The following is a 16142-nucleotide window of genomic DNA, read 5'->3' on the forward strand; positions in this document are numbered from 1 at the left end:
CGCGGCGATCCCGACGATCTACCATGAGCCCACGATATCCCGTCGGGATTTCCATCCTCCCAAAACTCCACTACCAATATCGTGACCAGCAGCTAACCCACCCACTCTCGTCTACCACACACACTCCGTACCTTTACGTCATTTGACATAACGAAAGCCAGTTGCCTCTCAACTTCATGTTTTCACTTCACGCCATTAACCAATGTGGTCATATCTGTACAGGTGATTATGTCTTTGATTGATATCAGTGGTATCTGCATAGCTCCTTCGACTTCCTTCTCTCAGTTCCAACGCCCTCGCTTTACTTACTCGTACACGACGAGATGCTATGCGTTGCCCAAAATTTCCTCCGCTCGTAGAGAAATAAGAAAAAACGCACCAGAATCTTTTTATACAACATGGTCGGCCGGCGTGCCTACACATCTCTCATACCGCCCAGAGCCTCTAACCCAAGAGAAGGAGCACCGAGTCACCTCATTAAGCGTCATATCTATGTACATTTTTTTTTCTTCCACCCACGCCTCGGCACGCCGTCACGGCCATCGTCCGGTTCATTGTTGTTTTTTGTGTTCGCCTCTCAGCTGCTCTTGCGGCCAACCTGGATGCCTCCCGGAATGGTGATGAGGAAATTGACCAGGTCCACTGAGTTGCCTCCGCCAAGTGTCACGTTCAGTGCCTGGGCAGGCGTGACCCCGCCGCTTTGCTGCCGAGTGCCCTGGTCCGCAGTCGTGAAGAAACGCTGCAAAACCGTCTGTGCCGTTGTCGCCGCCATCAAGGTTTGCCTCTCGAGGATGAGGAGAATCGAGACGCGAGCAAAGTCCAAAGTCTCCTCAGTAACTGTGAAAGTCGGACTAGGCGCTGGCGCAGAAGACACTGGTACCGATGGAACCAGAGGGGTCTCAGATGTGGTTGTCGTTGGTATCGTCGTAGGCGGGACAGTAGTTGTCGGCGGGGCTGCAGAGGAAGTCGTCTCGGGTGTTGGTGTTGGTGAGGGCACCATTGGAATAGTAGCCCACATGGTGGAGCTAGAGGCATGGATGGTTGTAACACGGAAGGGCCCTGTGAGTGTTGTGAATCCACCAACAATATCTGGCGAGGGGAGGATCACACCTCCCGGTGCGTTGACGTCAATCGTGATAGTTGCCGCTTGCCCTGGGAGGATAGTGATGACCTGAACAGGAATTGCGCCCTTGGCATTGAGATCCGTGTCCGAAATGACGGTTCCAGTGCGAGTGGAACGTCCGTCAAATGTCACGAGAGAGTTCTGCGCAATGCATGATAGGCTTTCCGTGTTGAACTTCGCGAGAATATCGGTACCGTCCAGAGGAACTGTGAAGTTCGTCTGTGATTGTTGCAATAGCCGTGGAACCGCTTGGCCGAGAGTGACATTACTAAAATTAGTCGAGGTAGAGTTCCCCGAGAGGTTGGTGGTGGTGCAGCCTGTGGCTCCGGCCACGGTGCAGGTCTGTCCAGTGAACCCGTTTATACAGATGCAGGAACAAACATTTTGTGATACGACGTTGGTTCCGCCGTTCTCGCACTTGAGCTGGTTCTGGCACTGGGTCAGAGCCGGCTCCGCCGCTGGAGGAGTAGCAGATCTATTTTTGCGGAATACGAAGAATTCGAGGGGGACGATGATGGCGGCGGCAATGATTCCCAAAATGAGGAAGACGATGAGAACGAAGGCCCACAATGGCAGACCGCAACACTTTCTACGACGCTTAGTTGACGACTCGCCGTCGTTGGATTCGAGTCTCGCCAGCGGAGATCCTCTTGCCGCCATCGCTCTAGTCACAGGCTGAGGCGTACTGCCCCTACTGCCCGGTGCCAGTGGCCACGAGGCTTGAGAGGCTCGTCTGAACCAGCTTCCACGGTTGGGAGGGTTTGGTGTCGTAGCCGCAGGTGGTGGGAATGCGGCGAGCATGTCAGACAGGCCAGACTGGTGCTTGTCACCAGCTGAAAAAAACAGTTAGCAAACACTACCGCGGTGAGCATCGAAAAGTCGACTTACAAGAAACGCCTGACATCTGCTGCTCCCCGTCTCGCCCAAATGCCTTCTCGTCTGGCCACGTGCCGTCATGCATCTCGAATCGACTGGCAGGTCTTCGTCCCCGATCGATCAAAGCAGCCAGACGGGTTGCTCGTTTGATAAGATCCGGTAAACTCGTCATGCTACCCCTGGATTCCATTTGCCTGACTGAATCCATGTCGAGTCCGAGTTTGGGTGGTCGTCGAATGGCCGAAAGGCGGTTGTACGGTCGGGGCGACGGCGTAACCTTTCTCAATTCTGCTGGATCCGTCGCACTGGCAGCGGCAAAAGCGCCTAGCATAGCGTTGGCCGAGATCGATGGGGTCGTGGCGGTGGCTGCTGTGGTAGGAGCAGTTCCCGAGGAGCTGGAAGCCTCATAATAAGCCGTACCAGCGTCAAAGGGACTGACAGGAAGCTGGAAAGGAGGGGCTGGCGACCGCCGCGGCGACTCTTGTTCATTTAGTACATCCTGCGGCATCGGGTCTCCGTTACTCGGGGCTCGGTTCATCACGATTGAAGGCTTCGACATCTTGCCCAAGCTAGCACTCCGAACAAGTTTGCTCTCGTCTCCTGCATCACCATACGGCGATCCTGTACCACGGCTCATTTGACTATTTTCGTCCTCGGTTGAATACGCGTCGTCCTCGTAAAAGTCGTCTGGATACCCTGGGCTGAAACCTGGTGATTGACTGCCCCAGCTCTCAGGCATAGCAGCGCTTGAAGCGAAAGAGGTGTGAGACCTCGACCGAGGACTCTCTTCAGGAATCGGCGAGACGAACGAAGCATTCGAATAAAACGATGAGTCGCCTCTACGGGAGGACGGCGGAGGACCGAGAGTTACGCTTCGCCTTGGTGGTACTACAGGTTGTGGCACGGCGACGGGTGGCAGAGTCGACGGCAAAGGGAAGTCTGGAATCGATCCGACTGAAGAAAGTGATGATTGCGTGTGTCTTGATGACGGGGTAAGCGGTGCGGATGAGACATCTTGGCTCAGCGTTGATTCTCGCCCGCTTTGTGGGGTATATTGAAAAACGGGAGTGTGATCCTGGACCCGGGAACTATCCAATATTGAGGGTACTCTACTTGGGCGCGGAGGTCGTTGCGGCGGTGGTCCACGGCCCGGAGGAGGTCGATAGGGTTCCGCATCGGGATTGTTCACGGGTGACGGAATCGGTCCTGGCAGCGGCCATTGTGGAATTTGTGTCGGTCGGGAGATGGCCAGCCCGGGGCTGCCATCTTTGTTTTGCAAGCCATTCGGTAGTTGAAGTCTCGGTATCCGTGATGGTGTCGGCTCGACAATTTGACGTCGGTCAGAGACATCCGTGGGGCTGTCTGGATCTTCTTCCATTATCGGAAATCTCGTAGCGCTCGGCGGAGAGTACTGTTCCCTCGGGAATCCGGCTTGAGCCCGCTCTCTCGCCCGCTTGACGGATCCTGCAACTGGCGGTCGATCCATATCTCTTCCATATTGGGGTTGACTCATTTAGTACTCGTGAATTCGGTCCAGCGACATCAGAGTTTCGTTTCCCTCCTGACTTCCTGTTTGTTTTCCCTTTCCAAAATGCCTGCGCGTCCAGGCACGACAATTAGACCATTCGCTCTGCGGTATCACCCAGGTGCAGCTCCTATAACCGTGGTTCCTGCGGGTCGCCGATGGTTATGTGATGCGGTGGCGTAGCTGAAATTGTCCGAGGAGACGCTCGTATAGGCTTGCGGTGGCAATATGACTTGCAGCAGACGACGCAGATTCGCGGACAGGAAAGAGCGGCTGAGAGTTAGATCAAACGAATGGCCGCTCAGCTCTTATGCGAGGCGGTGTAACTGCGTGAGGTTGAAAAACAGGACCCAGGCCTATTAGGAAGAATCGAAGTCTAGAGCGACGCTGAAGTGCAGTCGGGTGGCAAGTTGCCCAAGGGAAAGAACGGAACGAAAAAGGCGGCGAAGGAATGAAGTGCGTACACTGAGGTAGCAGGATAGCAGATTTCTAAATGGATTAATTATGATGGCAGGGAATGAAAAGACGCGGTGGACGATCTATGGTGCAAAAGTCCAGGTCAGCACCGGATAAACGTGAGGGGATCTGGAAGGAAGTGAGGTAAAGCGGGAGAGAGAGAGTAGAAGCAGCACGGCCACCACTCAAGGCAAACTGGCCCCCCAGTAACAGGTACAGAGGATTCCCGGTGGTTCGGGAGGGTTGCCTCAAGTCGGCCGCACCCTTCCAAGCAAGGAACACCTGAACAGCCGGGCCACGGGTAGGGGGAGTCCCAAAGGGGATCACGTACATTTGGTGTTTCGAGACTTGGCCTTTGTTGAACGTGATTCGCCCAGCAGGCAAGATTTGTGGTTGCTTTTGATAGAGAGGTGAAGAGAGATGGGATGCAATTGTGACGGCCGTGGATAGCGGACGGATTTGTTGATTGAGTGATTGAGTAAGTGAGTGACTGCGGTGACGAGAATGATTACAAGGTGATGGCATCGACGTCGGAGCAAGAGCAAGAGCGCGTCTCAGCAGCAGATACTTCTACAAACAAACGGGCCAACGCAGTCGTCGGTGCAACAGCAGCAGCAGAAGGCAACTCTGACGGCGGACGGAAGAAGAGAAATCGAGTGGGTGAGACGAGCGCGGGTGAGTGCACGACACACGATGGGTCTTGCGGTGCTGTAGAAAGGACTGAGAGTGTTTCAGACGGGCGGAACGGACAGGGTGTGTCCGGCGTCGGGGAGGCAGGTCGTCTCCGGGGGGAACCTAGTGACTGACGTCTGAAGATTTGGAGATCAAGAGACAATCAGGCGAAGAAGCAGGTCCGTGGTGGATTCGAGTGTGATATGATGTGCGAACTGACAGGCGAGGTCGCGTGGGGTAACGGAGCGTCGATGATATGCGTTTGCTTCAAGGTAGAGTGATGAATCCTATGGCGACGGTCCGGCGAGAGAGAAACGGAGAGTCGCGGGAGAGAAATGAGGGTCAGAGAGGTTAATGACGCAGGCCTTGTTGAGGTTCTCGGACGGTTTGCGGCAGTTAGTCTTCAAGACAAAAACTTATGTCCGGTTGGCGGCGGCAAAAAGGAAGAAAAGACCAATGGCAGTCGATCAAGTCGGCGAGATTGGAAGAAGAAAAGAAGGTCGAGAAGTGAAAGGTGTGCTGTGTTGGGCGAGTGGGTGTGTGTGCGTACGCAGTATGCGTGTGTGTGTGTGAATGGGTGAGTGGTGTGTGTATGACCCAGGTCTGTGTCTGTGTGTATTGGATTGGTTGGTTGGCGGACACACAGATGTACGTATCGTGACGGGATCTGATCTGTCGAGGGAAAGCAGAACAGACGGGCCGCGTGCCTGGCTGGACAACCCGTATGTGACAGCTACAAGCGAAGACTTACAAGAACCAGTATCGGTAGGGTTGACTCGACTGGTCTGCGGTAACAGGTTACAACCGCACGGAAAGGTTGATGGAGGTGGTCCCGAGACGGAAGTGAAGAAGAAGAGAGAGAGAGAGAAAGAGGAGTCGGTCGAGACGGTATAGGAGGGATTAGAGAAGAAGCGAGTAGGGATCCCCAGAGATCAAAAACGAGTGGAAGCAGACTGCCAGAAGAGGGCCGGGCTGGGCTGGGTCTGAATCCTAATCTAGAGTCTAGAGACGGACGGGGGTGGGATTTTGGGACGTGGATTGGGGATGGTCTGGCCTGAGAGACAGCCCATTCAGCAGAATCGGTGCAAGAGAAAAGACTCCACCATCCACCGGCATGGAACTTGAACTTTGGAGTGGGAGAGAAAGAGAGAAAGACCAGGGGTGAGAGTCGGTGTTTTGTGAGTCTGTGACCCTTTTTTCCCCTTGCTGTTGCTATTCGTACAGACCTTCACTGCAAATTTCATCCTTTTTTTTCTCTTCCCCCTCTGCAGGTCGAGGTCAAGTCCGGATAATGCGCCGAAAGCGAGCGTGGTGGGATTACTATCCGTCTGTATCGGTACGAATATGCTATCTGAAGAAGCGCAGTAAGCATGTAAAGTACCTTGAAATGGATATCTCACCGTAACATGGTCACGTACCTTGCAGGTGCAGCAGGCACAAGCACACATGTGGGGCACTGGGACGGGATTGCGCAAACGAGGTGTCCAAAGATATCTGGGAGGATGGAGGCAAAAAACGGAGTATTGTGCAGGGAAATGACGAGTGGGGGTGTGGCCGTTGTAGAGTGACGCCAACATGCCCAGCTTTGCCCAAGTTGGTCGAGAGTCAAGAGGCCGTTGAAAAGGTCTCGTCTCAGTCAGTATCAACGTCCGGTGCTATCGTTGCCCCTTCCGGCTTGCGTTGATTACCTTTTTGCTTTGCACGTGCCTTGGTGGGAAGTGCTAATATGAGTGTGGTAAGTAAGGTAAGTTAAGCAGGAAAGGACACGAGTGAGGCGTCGATAGTCAAGCAAAGGCTGCAAAGCCAAGTCGCCCGTCGCCCCAAAGGTTGATGGCATGTCTTCAAGGGCTGCCCCTGGCTTCAAACTGGATTCATTTTTTGGGGACAACGAGATCCCAAAGTGGCAGATGGGTCAGGATTCAACGAGGCACGGCTCATCTTGGGAGCTGTGGCTGACGCTAACACGACCGTTCCTGGTCCTTCTTGGTCGTCGCTGCCATCCTGGCTGCAGATGACAGGGGTGGCAGGGGAGGGAGAGAGAGAAAGGAGGAGGCAGGACCATTGGCGAAGTCTTGACTTGCACCGGGGCCGTTCTTACAAGTTGCTCGCTTCACACTTTGCCGTCTCAAACGCAGGCAAGGCAGGTGTTAGTCCAACGCTCCTGCTTCGACTCTTTCCTTTTCCTCCTCCCCTCTTCTTCCCTCTGCTGCGTGCCTTCCCTGGTCTGCCCCGGCTGGAGGGGTCACTCTCCATCCAATCCCTGCTCTCTGCAGTCCCAATGTGGGTCAATCTGGTCTAGTGTGGGCCAATGATGAGCGTATCAGGCTTAACCAGAAACACTAGCGCAGGCACGCACCTCAAGACCCTTCCAATCCCTGCAAGAGCGGTCCAGATGGCCCGATCTGGGGGGAAACCTCAACCCAGTCGATTCGTAACGTACCTTCTTAGTCAATCAGTCTCCAGCATCTAGAAAACTTCAAGTCGTCTTCCATGGCTCTTGTAATCTTTTGTACATAGTTCCTTTACCATTGGAAAGAGTCGTTCGTCGAACACAATGACCGATTGGACAAGTTTATCGCCCGACTCGGCATCGCAACAATATCGTTCGAACAAATCCGCCGCGGCGCAGCCCTCGACGCAACCTTTTCCCTCTAAAGATGCTGCAAACTGCGGCATGTTCGGTCTTGCTCGTCATTTTTTTTTCTGCACCTGTCAGAGTTGCCGTTGGTGTGCATTCTTCCAAAAAAGCAAAGTCGAACCGACCTGCAACTGGAACAAGCTACTCGCACCTCGGTTGCTAGCTCCTTAATACTCAACTCCGGGGAACTATTCCCAAAAAATACGCTACAGACACCCACCGCTTCCACTTTCTAGTTGCCGTGATCGAATTATCGCACCCAATGTATAGGTATTCTGCCAATGCCTACTTCCGTCCGGCTCGTCTTCAACAGCATTCGAGGGACCATCCCAACGCCAGATTCATCAACGCGGACGACCGCCACCTACTACTACCTACTACCGCCACCCCAATCAGGGAGACGGGACGAATTGAAACGTCATGTTCCTTAAGCTGATGTCTGTCACAGAACAAAATGAGAGGAAAATACTCCGAGGGTGGCATATGGTTTGACTACGTCCCTTGAAGGATGGGCCTATCGGCGACTCTCCGTTGAAATGATGCTCGACTTGCGTAACCAGAATACCATTCCTGTGCCGTCGACCATCAAAATAACGACTCCCGTTCCAAATCTATGCGTCGGGTGTCTTTTGAACAGCATCACGATACAAAGACGCTTGCCATTGATGATGCGCCCGCGCAACCAGCGGAAGAATGGATATTCAATTACCTTTGCCCTGTGCTGTTACCTTGCACCTTGGAACCCCAGGTCCCCGGCACGAGAACGCTGATCAGCATTACCTTAAAGGCAACTGAGCGGGGGTCTGCCTGCGACGTGCAGCTTCAGAGTTCCTGTAATTATTCCGCCTGCAGGAACACCTTCTACGCGATCCGTCGACCGCGTGCTGATTTTTGCGCCGGCATCTCTGTACCGAAAACGCCATTCTGCGACCTGCCTGGTCTTGGCCTACCTGATGGCCATCGGTCCGCTGCCACTGCATGCGCAGAACTGCAGACCAAGGGGTCGAACAAACACATCGGTCGTCTCCTGTCGCAAATCCCACGGCACACATCGAGATAACCCTGAGTCTCGGATCAACTCGTCCAACCAGTGGTGCAGCGACAAGAAAGGCACAGAGAACCACGCCAGGTTGGCACGCGGCACGGCGCCTCATTCCGAGTTTGTTCCCACCGCCCGCGGATGCATTTTATCCTTCTACAGATTACTCCGTACAGCAGTGCAGACTGCAGGTCCAACGTCGAGTTCTAGACGCGTTTCAGCTGTCGCATCCACGCTGCAGACATGGAACAGGGCCCAGGGTCAGATCTCTTTATCCCTCACAATGGCCTCAATTGGCCCAGGTCATCATGGATACGGGAACCAGTGAGAGAAAGCCGTGTTGCGTGTTCTGGAGTCATGGACCCTTTTCGACCCTTTGACAAGGAGCGACGCCGCTTGCAAGAGAAGGACAGTCATTGGCACGCCTATCTTTGGTGCATTCGGCTCGATCTTGGTAGTTTGTCAACACCTATGGGTCTCTTACGAGCATGCGCTGAGGGTATAGGCCAAGCACTGTTACCTCTTTGACCCCAGACGAGCGCTCTGGCATGGGATTCAGGCACGCAGAAAACGGATGTGTACGACAGCAAGGCCGCATGAGAGAAACTTCAGGCACACAACGGCATTGTCCATACGCCTACTTCCCGCGCGGCTTGAGCTCAGGGTCTATGCCTTCTCCCATCTGCTACCGAGGCAGCCATTTCTAGATACGTTCTGCTTCACATCAGCGGAAGAGAAAAACTCAATGACTGCTTTCACTGCCCGTGTCCCCGCAGAATTTGAATAGCCGTCCTCGACTCCTCATCTACACGTGGAACCTTGGGACGAAACGAAACAATGCGCCGACAGTCACGCAGGTAGGCTATCATTTCCCACGGCGAAGGAAGATTTCGGCCTGCATCACAGGCGATCCGTTCTCCAATCTTGACCTCATTTTCGGTCGTACCTATCTGACCGGCACGTCATCTCCGACAAAAGCAGCCATACACGAACTGCGTTCCTCCAAGGGCAAACCATTTCAACAACCCTTCAATTCTGAGCCAGCCTCTAATTGGCAGCTCGCTAGCTCCCGTGCCCGACTGTCAACGCCAAACCGTCCGGCCCCACGGCGCCGACTAGCCTCCGGTGTGGAGATGCCTTTTACAAGGCTCGGGATCTCCATCTCGATATCACAGTGGGTAGCACATTATCTATTCGCAACGCGACTCACAGATTCCAAGAACATTTGCTCCCTTTGAACAAAACGATTGGCCTGCTCCAAACCGCAATGACAGGCTTTTCCATTCCTCAACTCGCCAGCGAAGCCTGGCAGACTGGTTTTGTTTGCTGTTGTACAGTATATTGAAGGGGCTTCAAATGTCACACTACCACGTATGGATGATGTACATCTCTTCCGGATTCCGAATTGGTGGCATCCACATGCCGGTCCCCGAATCTCATCTCCAGCATGGGCGAACATTCCAACGAAGTGTCGATCATGTCGAATCGTCAGGCTAACTAGCTTGCGTGCTTGACTATAATCTTCTGGAAAACTCAATCTCTGAGCTTGAGTCGCATATTCGATCCCCTTGCCGTAGTACGCACTAAATGTTGTGCATGCCTAAATGGGTCCTGGATTTCTAATTGCGTTTTGCACAAACAGACCACCACCAAGACATCTAGAGACTGGCTTTATTCTTCTCCCTTTGGTAATCTTTGGTAAAGACGAACAGCAATTGGCATCATCAATCATCAATCAAGGTTTCTAACAGCTGATACATGGCGACTTCTTGGCGCGTGCGAAACTCAAAAGTAATATTACTCGGAAATTTCGTCGCTATGCAAGCTAGTCTCTCTGCGTGGGTCTGTCAACGTGATCATCCAAATCATACGATGCGACATGATTCGCTCGCTGTTGGGGACTTGACGCTGATATCCCGGAATAAACTAATTGCTATCACCGTTGATGTCAGTTGATGGTCCACAGAGGGTGGACAGCGATGCTGGTGGGAATATCTCGAATTTTGGAATATGATTTGCCTCGAACACTGCTGATGAAATGTTACAGCGCAACGTCAGGAAGACGGAGCAAGGCTCTCGCTGATGTACTTACTGGCTGCGAGAAGGAACAACTGGATATGACATCATTGAGGACCATTCACGGCCGACTCTTGGGATTTATTCTCCAGCGCTGTGACTGTCCATTTCGCGTGCGTAGCTGATCCGTCCAACCATGTATCTTCGATCTACAGAGACACATGGCAGACTTTTCTGGAAGAGCTTCTGCGGCGTTCAACTTCAAACGCGTGTATCTTCGCTCAATAACCTGGCCGTGACAACGCTCGTGATATTGAAAGATACCTCGAATTTGCGCCCGTTGTGACGGGCGTTCTCCCAGCAACTGGGTCCGGTGGTAGTTCCTCGTGCAAATTTACCTCACCTCAAGTCATATAGAAGACGATGCCCTCGCCCGTTCTCATCGCTTCTGACTGTTTCATAACGCGCATGTAGAAGGCAAAGGTTTACCCACGACCTTGAGAACCGTTCTTCTTTCCCAGCTGTGATACTTTTCTAGATGACAGATGAACGCAAGTCCGGAAGGAGTCCGTGTGGGTATTCGGGTATGGCTATGTAGAAGGTTTCGTATTATTTGCTCAGTTACCACACAAGCTGTCGCCGGTCATCGTGAGATATTGGCGAAGCTTTTTCAAGGCTCATCGCCAAATCTGAAGGCGTCTCCTCTGACGTAATATTGCACATCGTGAAAGGTGAAGAGCTCGACTGGACAAACAAGCTGCTGCATATTACCCTTTTTCACGTCTGTCATCAGCCTTGACACTTAGGTGTCTTTCTAGATATCTTTATGAACATGTTTATATCCAAGCCAAAGGAGAGCATTCTATGTCACAAGGGGCTTTACCAACCACGACGGCTAAGCTTACAGTACTATGTATCTTCTGAGAGAGGTTGTCTCCAAGGCCCGGGATGAGCGAGTGCCAAATGGCACATGTAGACTTGCCGTGAGCGTGATATCATGGCTTTCATTGCATGTTTCTCGCAATGATATCACATCTGAATTCCTCACCGGCCCTGTTGAGCTCAAATTCCTGCTGAGAGAACCTCGCATTGCCTTACCTACAGGCTGTGCTGTCAACAAATTCGGTGCTCTGTACCCGCGAGAGTAGAAACGCACCTCGGGCGACCCGTGACTCTCCCGCTGTGATGGATCTCCTCGGCAGTTCTTTGCACATTGAATTCTCTGGTGACTTACGACTACTTGGAGATTGGCTAGCCTCAGGTTTGAGTTGGGGGGCGATGCGGTGCTCTCTTGGGTCGATCATATTCAAACTATGGCTGAAGTGTCTTTCTATTTGACAATATCTTGATCTGTTCGGTCTTGCCGCGGACTAGGTAACATGCTTGATGCAAATGTTGGCCTGACGGACTTAAAGAGAGAGGGTGGGATAGATGGCCGAAATGGTAAAGACGGCAAAGACCTTAAGATTGAGGGCTTTTTCTTTCTCCCTGCCAGTCTCGTGTCTTGCTGTAGGCGCAAGCTTTCTCGGGCCACGTTTTAGTATTACGTCCTGATATGGGAACCGTCGCGCTTCCTGTAATATCGAGCATGCGAGTATGAAAGTCATTACGGGTTGAGGCCGTGGAACTCCCCACTACCCCGTTTCTGTGAAGACCCAAGGAGATTTGTGACGTTCTCCAAAAGGACCACACCTAAAAGGGACTCGTACTGATGAACAATAGGCAAGCACTGCGCCTGGCCTTACAAATGTATGCCATCTTGTGGAAGAATGTTCTCTTCCATGAGGAAAAGCCTCTACCTAGTAACAAGTTACACGATCCGAACCTCTCGGAAACAGGATGGCAAGGCAGAACGAGGCAGCCCAGGACGGTGCGTATTGTGAGCGAAACCGAGATGAGGGCGACCCTTTTATTGCTCTTCCGCCTTACCTACCTACCTACCTACCTACGACTTGGACCGAAAGCGGAAGTTGACCGGCGGAGACGGCGAAAAACGACAAACGCATACCGGAGCGGAGAGACGGTAAGAGTCCGGAGAGCGGGAAATTGGGAATTGCGTGATGTGCAATTTCCGGCGATCCCGGGGCGGCCGGCCTGGAAACTTTTCGGAGGCCGATAGGCGGCGGAAGGCGCCGCACCCACTCCCCAGCATACGAGGTCGAGACCTTTTGCATTTGATATTCTAGACTAATAACCAAAGAAACAGCCCACAATAGTCAAAATCTGTCACTGCTCAGTATCTGGGGAAGACTGGGGGTGAGGACCTGGGGCCTTTCAACGGCCAGACCGAACCATCGAGACCAACCTGAACCATTTTCGAGCCAAGAACCCACCCGTCCGGAACAGCACAGCCCGAGTGAGAACAGTGGTTTCTATTCTAGCAGCGTAGGGGCAAACTTGCAAAGCGAACAGCAGGAGAGAAGAACAAAAAAGGGGGGGCTAGCTAGGTCTTTTTTGGACCTTGGGGTGGGCTTTGGCGACTTTCTGTATCACGATGATACGGCGACGGGGTTTCAGACCCGGATGAGACCCCTTGCTCTGAGGCGCGCCGCAGGGCTTTGGCTGAGGAGTGACCTAGCGATGCAACGACGGAAAATCAGTAGCACCGTTAAGCGTTTCCTTATCTAGGTCCTCGAAGACGACTAAAAAACAGCACCTAGGTAGTCACGTCTTTCACCTGCCTAGAAGGCCTGCCAACGTCTTCGGCCCGTCTACTCGGTCAAAGACCAATTATTCAGTGTGGCAAGGGACTCGAGCACACGCCGTAGACGTCATGAAGGCAGCTACAAGTATCAAGGGTGCTCAGTGCTCACTCCTCGCTCGTGCTGAAGCCTGTCATTTGTGAAGAAGGGAGCAAATGGTCTTAGTGCAGGGATAGCAACAGCGCGCTTAGCATTGATGCGTCAAGGTACTATAGGTAGGCACAGGAAGATAAGGTAGGCGAAAACTCAAAGAGACAGAAGAGAAGGAGCACATGATCCATGGGAACTGGGGGGAGAGTTTCCGTATCCTTTTGGATGGTCAGCACGGACGACGCTCATGCCATGCGACTCGATACGTGTATTGGAAGTCTTGGGAGGTTGGCCCCCGTTGGTAGTTGCCCGTTGCCGCGTGAAAGTGGTCCGGCACGGAGACGGCGGAAAGTGGAAGAGAAAAAGAAAAGTGGAGATACAGGACAGGCGAGCAAAGTGAGTGGATGATGGCGAGTGCAAGGTGAAGGCCCGGTGTGAGATGTGCCTGTGCTGGCAGGCCGATCGACCCTTCGCGGTGCTTCTACGGCTGGACGGGAAGGAAAGAGAGAGGCACAGAGAATAGATTTGGGAGGGAAGGTGGGACGCATGACATAATCGGGCTGAGGGATGTGCAGCGCTACGGCATGACCCTTGTTGGCCTCAGGCATCAAAGGCTCCAGGAAAGCTTGCAGGCCCCGAGGACAGTCCCCATTCGTCTCCGCAGGTTCCGGATAAGTCACTCACCACCCGCCGGCACACGCAATCGCCCGCGAAACCCCCGTCCATTGAGACAGCCCAGTCACCTGTCCTGCCCTGTGTCGTCCCGGGTCCGTCCCCTTAGCGCGTCCCAAGCTGTCCCCGGTTGCCCCTCTCTGAGGTGAGTCTCTCTCCCCCGAGCAGTGGGCACCCACGCACCCAGCAGACTAACGCCACTTGCAGCACCTGATCTCCATCTATTTACTGGGTAAAGGCCCGTACCACTGGGCTGCGTCAGCGCAACCTGCCCTGCGTACCGTGGCTACGAAGTGACCGACACACGCTACCACTCTGCCTGCTGCTGCTCAGGTCCCTTTTTACTCCACCTTAGCCCATTGACACGGCACTCATGTCATTGCACCTCTCCTCCCACTCCAACTTCAAAACCTAAACCTCCCTTCTCCTTACTGTACCTATCGACCAAATTCGACCTTACTCTCTGTCGAAACAAAATACTCCATCACCAAACAGACCCAATCGACACATCCCCCCATATCAACAAAACAGCCAATAAACAGATTGAACGATACAGACCTCGTCAAGATGTTGTTGAAATCCCTCGCCGCTGCCGGCCTGGCGATTACGGCCACGCAAGCCTTCGTCATCGTCCCCGAGATCTCCGAAGCCGACAACGAAATCGTCAAAACCCTCCCCTTCGTGGAGGCTTCCTCAGATGTAGGCCTTGCGAGCCACCGCGTTAAGGTCGACTGCCCCGGCTGCCCCCTGACGATGCGTCAACACGATGGTCGCTACCACACAATGACGGACCTCGACAACCACCTCGAGCTCACCTTCTCCATCGAAACCGACACTACCGGAGTCGACCATCTCCTCGTCAACGACTTTGAGCTCTACCCCAAGCCTGCCTCGTGGTACAAGGCTCTCCGTGCTCCTCAGATTCCCGACTTCGCGGAGGCCGCTACCAAGCACCCTCAGAACGCCGACCCCAACACCCCTCAGCTTGGTTATAGCCTGGGCGTCCGCCCCATCGCCAAGGATACCGAGCAGGAGCTTGAGCTCGTCGAGGTGGACCTCCAAATCATCGAGGTCGGAAACAGCTTCGTCGCCGACGTCCCCAATGTCCAGGTCAAGCTCATCAAGTCCCCTACTGGAAGCCTCATGATCGGCAATGTCGAGCAAACCGAAACCTCCGTCCCGTCCCACAAGGAAGAGGAGGACCACGAGCCACCTGCCGAGGACTGCACCACCTTCTACTGCAGATGGCGCGCCGCCATCCTGAGAAACATGCGTGGCATGAAGTGTGGAGGCCGCAAGCACGGAAGCATGCGCGGACAGCACCGTCACGGACACCACTCTCACAACGCCGGCCAGATTAGACACCACCACCACACCTGGGGTCAGCTGGCTAAGAACATCACCTCCCATATCTTGCTCCCGATCCTCATCGGCATTGTTGCTGGCGTCAGTGTTAGCATGTAAGTCATCCATTTTCCCCCGTACCCCCCGGTCGCGTGACCCCCTTTCTTACGGATCCACTAACACGATATTTCAGCATTGGCATGATGGTTGGTACCTTCGTTGTCTGCCTCTGGCGCGTCTTTGTCCGCCGCCAGGCCCCCTTCGCTCGCCGTCACTGCCGTCGCCGTGCCCGCAGAAACACGCATCGCGAGGCCGGTGCCGTCGAGGAGAAGTCCGAACTCATGGCCGAGTCCGCCGACCTTCCTCCTTACAAGGACGACGAGGAGGAAGTTCCCAAGACCGAAACCGCTCAGGTCTAGGAGAGCGACATCATATTGGAACTGAACTTCAACTTGAAAACCAACTCACGTGCGCAACTGATGATACCACTTTTCCTTTTACTCCTTATCGTTGCTTTACAGAAAAAATAACCAACACAAGAAATCACGTACCGAACCATCAAAAATTGGACAAGAGAGGAAATCACACATCTCATAAAGAAGCGGCGTTTTTGTTTTTACTTTGACTTGTTTTTTAGGAACGGGATTGGCAAAAATAGGAATCTTCTCCCACCACGCATCGAGGCGTCTCACAGGATGCTTTTGATGTGCTCCGTTTGGAGGAGGATCGTGTGCCGGACGTCTACACATACACTCTCATTTTCCCACCAAGCGTTATTGTTATCAAATGGACGCCATGATAGCTGTAAAGGAAAGCATTGGGGACCCGAAATTGTATTCATAGGCTTCACAAAAAACCTACATTCCTTGAATTGATTCCTCTAAGCGAGCTATGTTGGTGATACTTCTTCGTCGTGATCCTTTTTACCCGGCTTCCACAAGGAAGCTTAAATGTTGCCATGAGGCTATGTGATGTAAACCCCCTTTCTC

At 53.3% G+C, this 16142-nt stretch overlaps 2 protein-coding genes across 2 annotated transcripts; one reads left to right on the forward strand and one right to left on the reverse strand.

Annotated features, from left to right (window-relative positions):
* Positions 1-577: 577 nt before the first annotated feature.
* Positions 578-3377, reverse strand: BDZ83DRAFT_714993 (uncharacterized protein; the record flags this gene model as incomplete). The annotated part of the gene is made up of 3 exons (XM_060511697.1): positions 578-1059; positions 1111-1956; positions 2012-3377. The coding sequence occupies 3 exons, from the start codon at positions 3375-3377 to the stop codon at positions 578-580; spliced, it is 2694 nt and encodes an 897-aa protein (XP_060371593.1).
* Positions 3378-13887: 10510 nt separating this feature from the next.
* Positions 13888-15471, forward strand: BDZ83DRAFT_162531 (uncharacterized protein). The gene is made up of 2 exons (XM_060501405.1): positions 13888-13954; positions 14017-15471. Exon 2 carries the CDS (start codon positions 14377-14379, stop codon positions 15271-15273), a length of 897 nt encoding a protein of 298 aa, XP_060371594.1. The 5' UTR covers positions 13888-13954; positions 14017-14376; the 3' UTR covers positions 15274-15471.
* The last annotated feature ends 671 nt before the right edge of the window (positions 15472-16142 follow it).

The sequence above is a fragment of the Colletotrichum acutatum genome, assembly GCF_030867785.1.
Source record: "Colletotrichum acutatum strain CBS 112980 chromosome Unknown BDZ83scaffold_2, whole genome shotgun sequence".
Classification (NCBI taxonomy): Eukaryota; Fungi; Ascomycota; class Sordariomycetes; order Glomerellales; family Glomerellaceae; genus Colletotrichum; species Colletotrichum acutatum.

What these genes read in the sequence shown, in the direction of transcription:
- BDZ83DRAFT_162531 (XM_060501405.1), top strand. Translation starts at nt 14,377, where the DNA reads ATGTTGTTGAAATCCCTCGCCGCTGCCGGCCTGGCGATTACGGCCACG.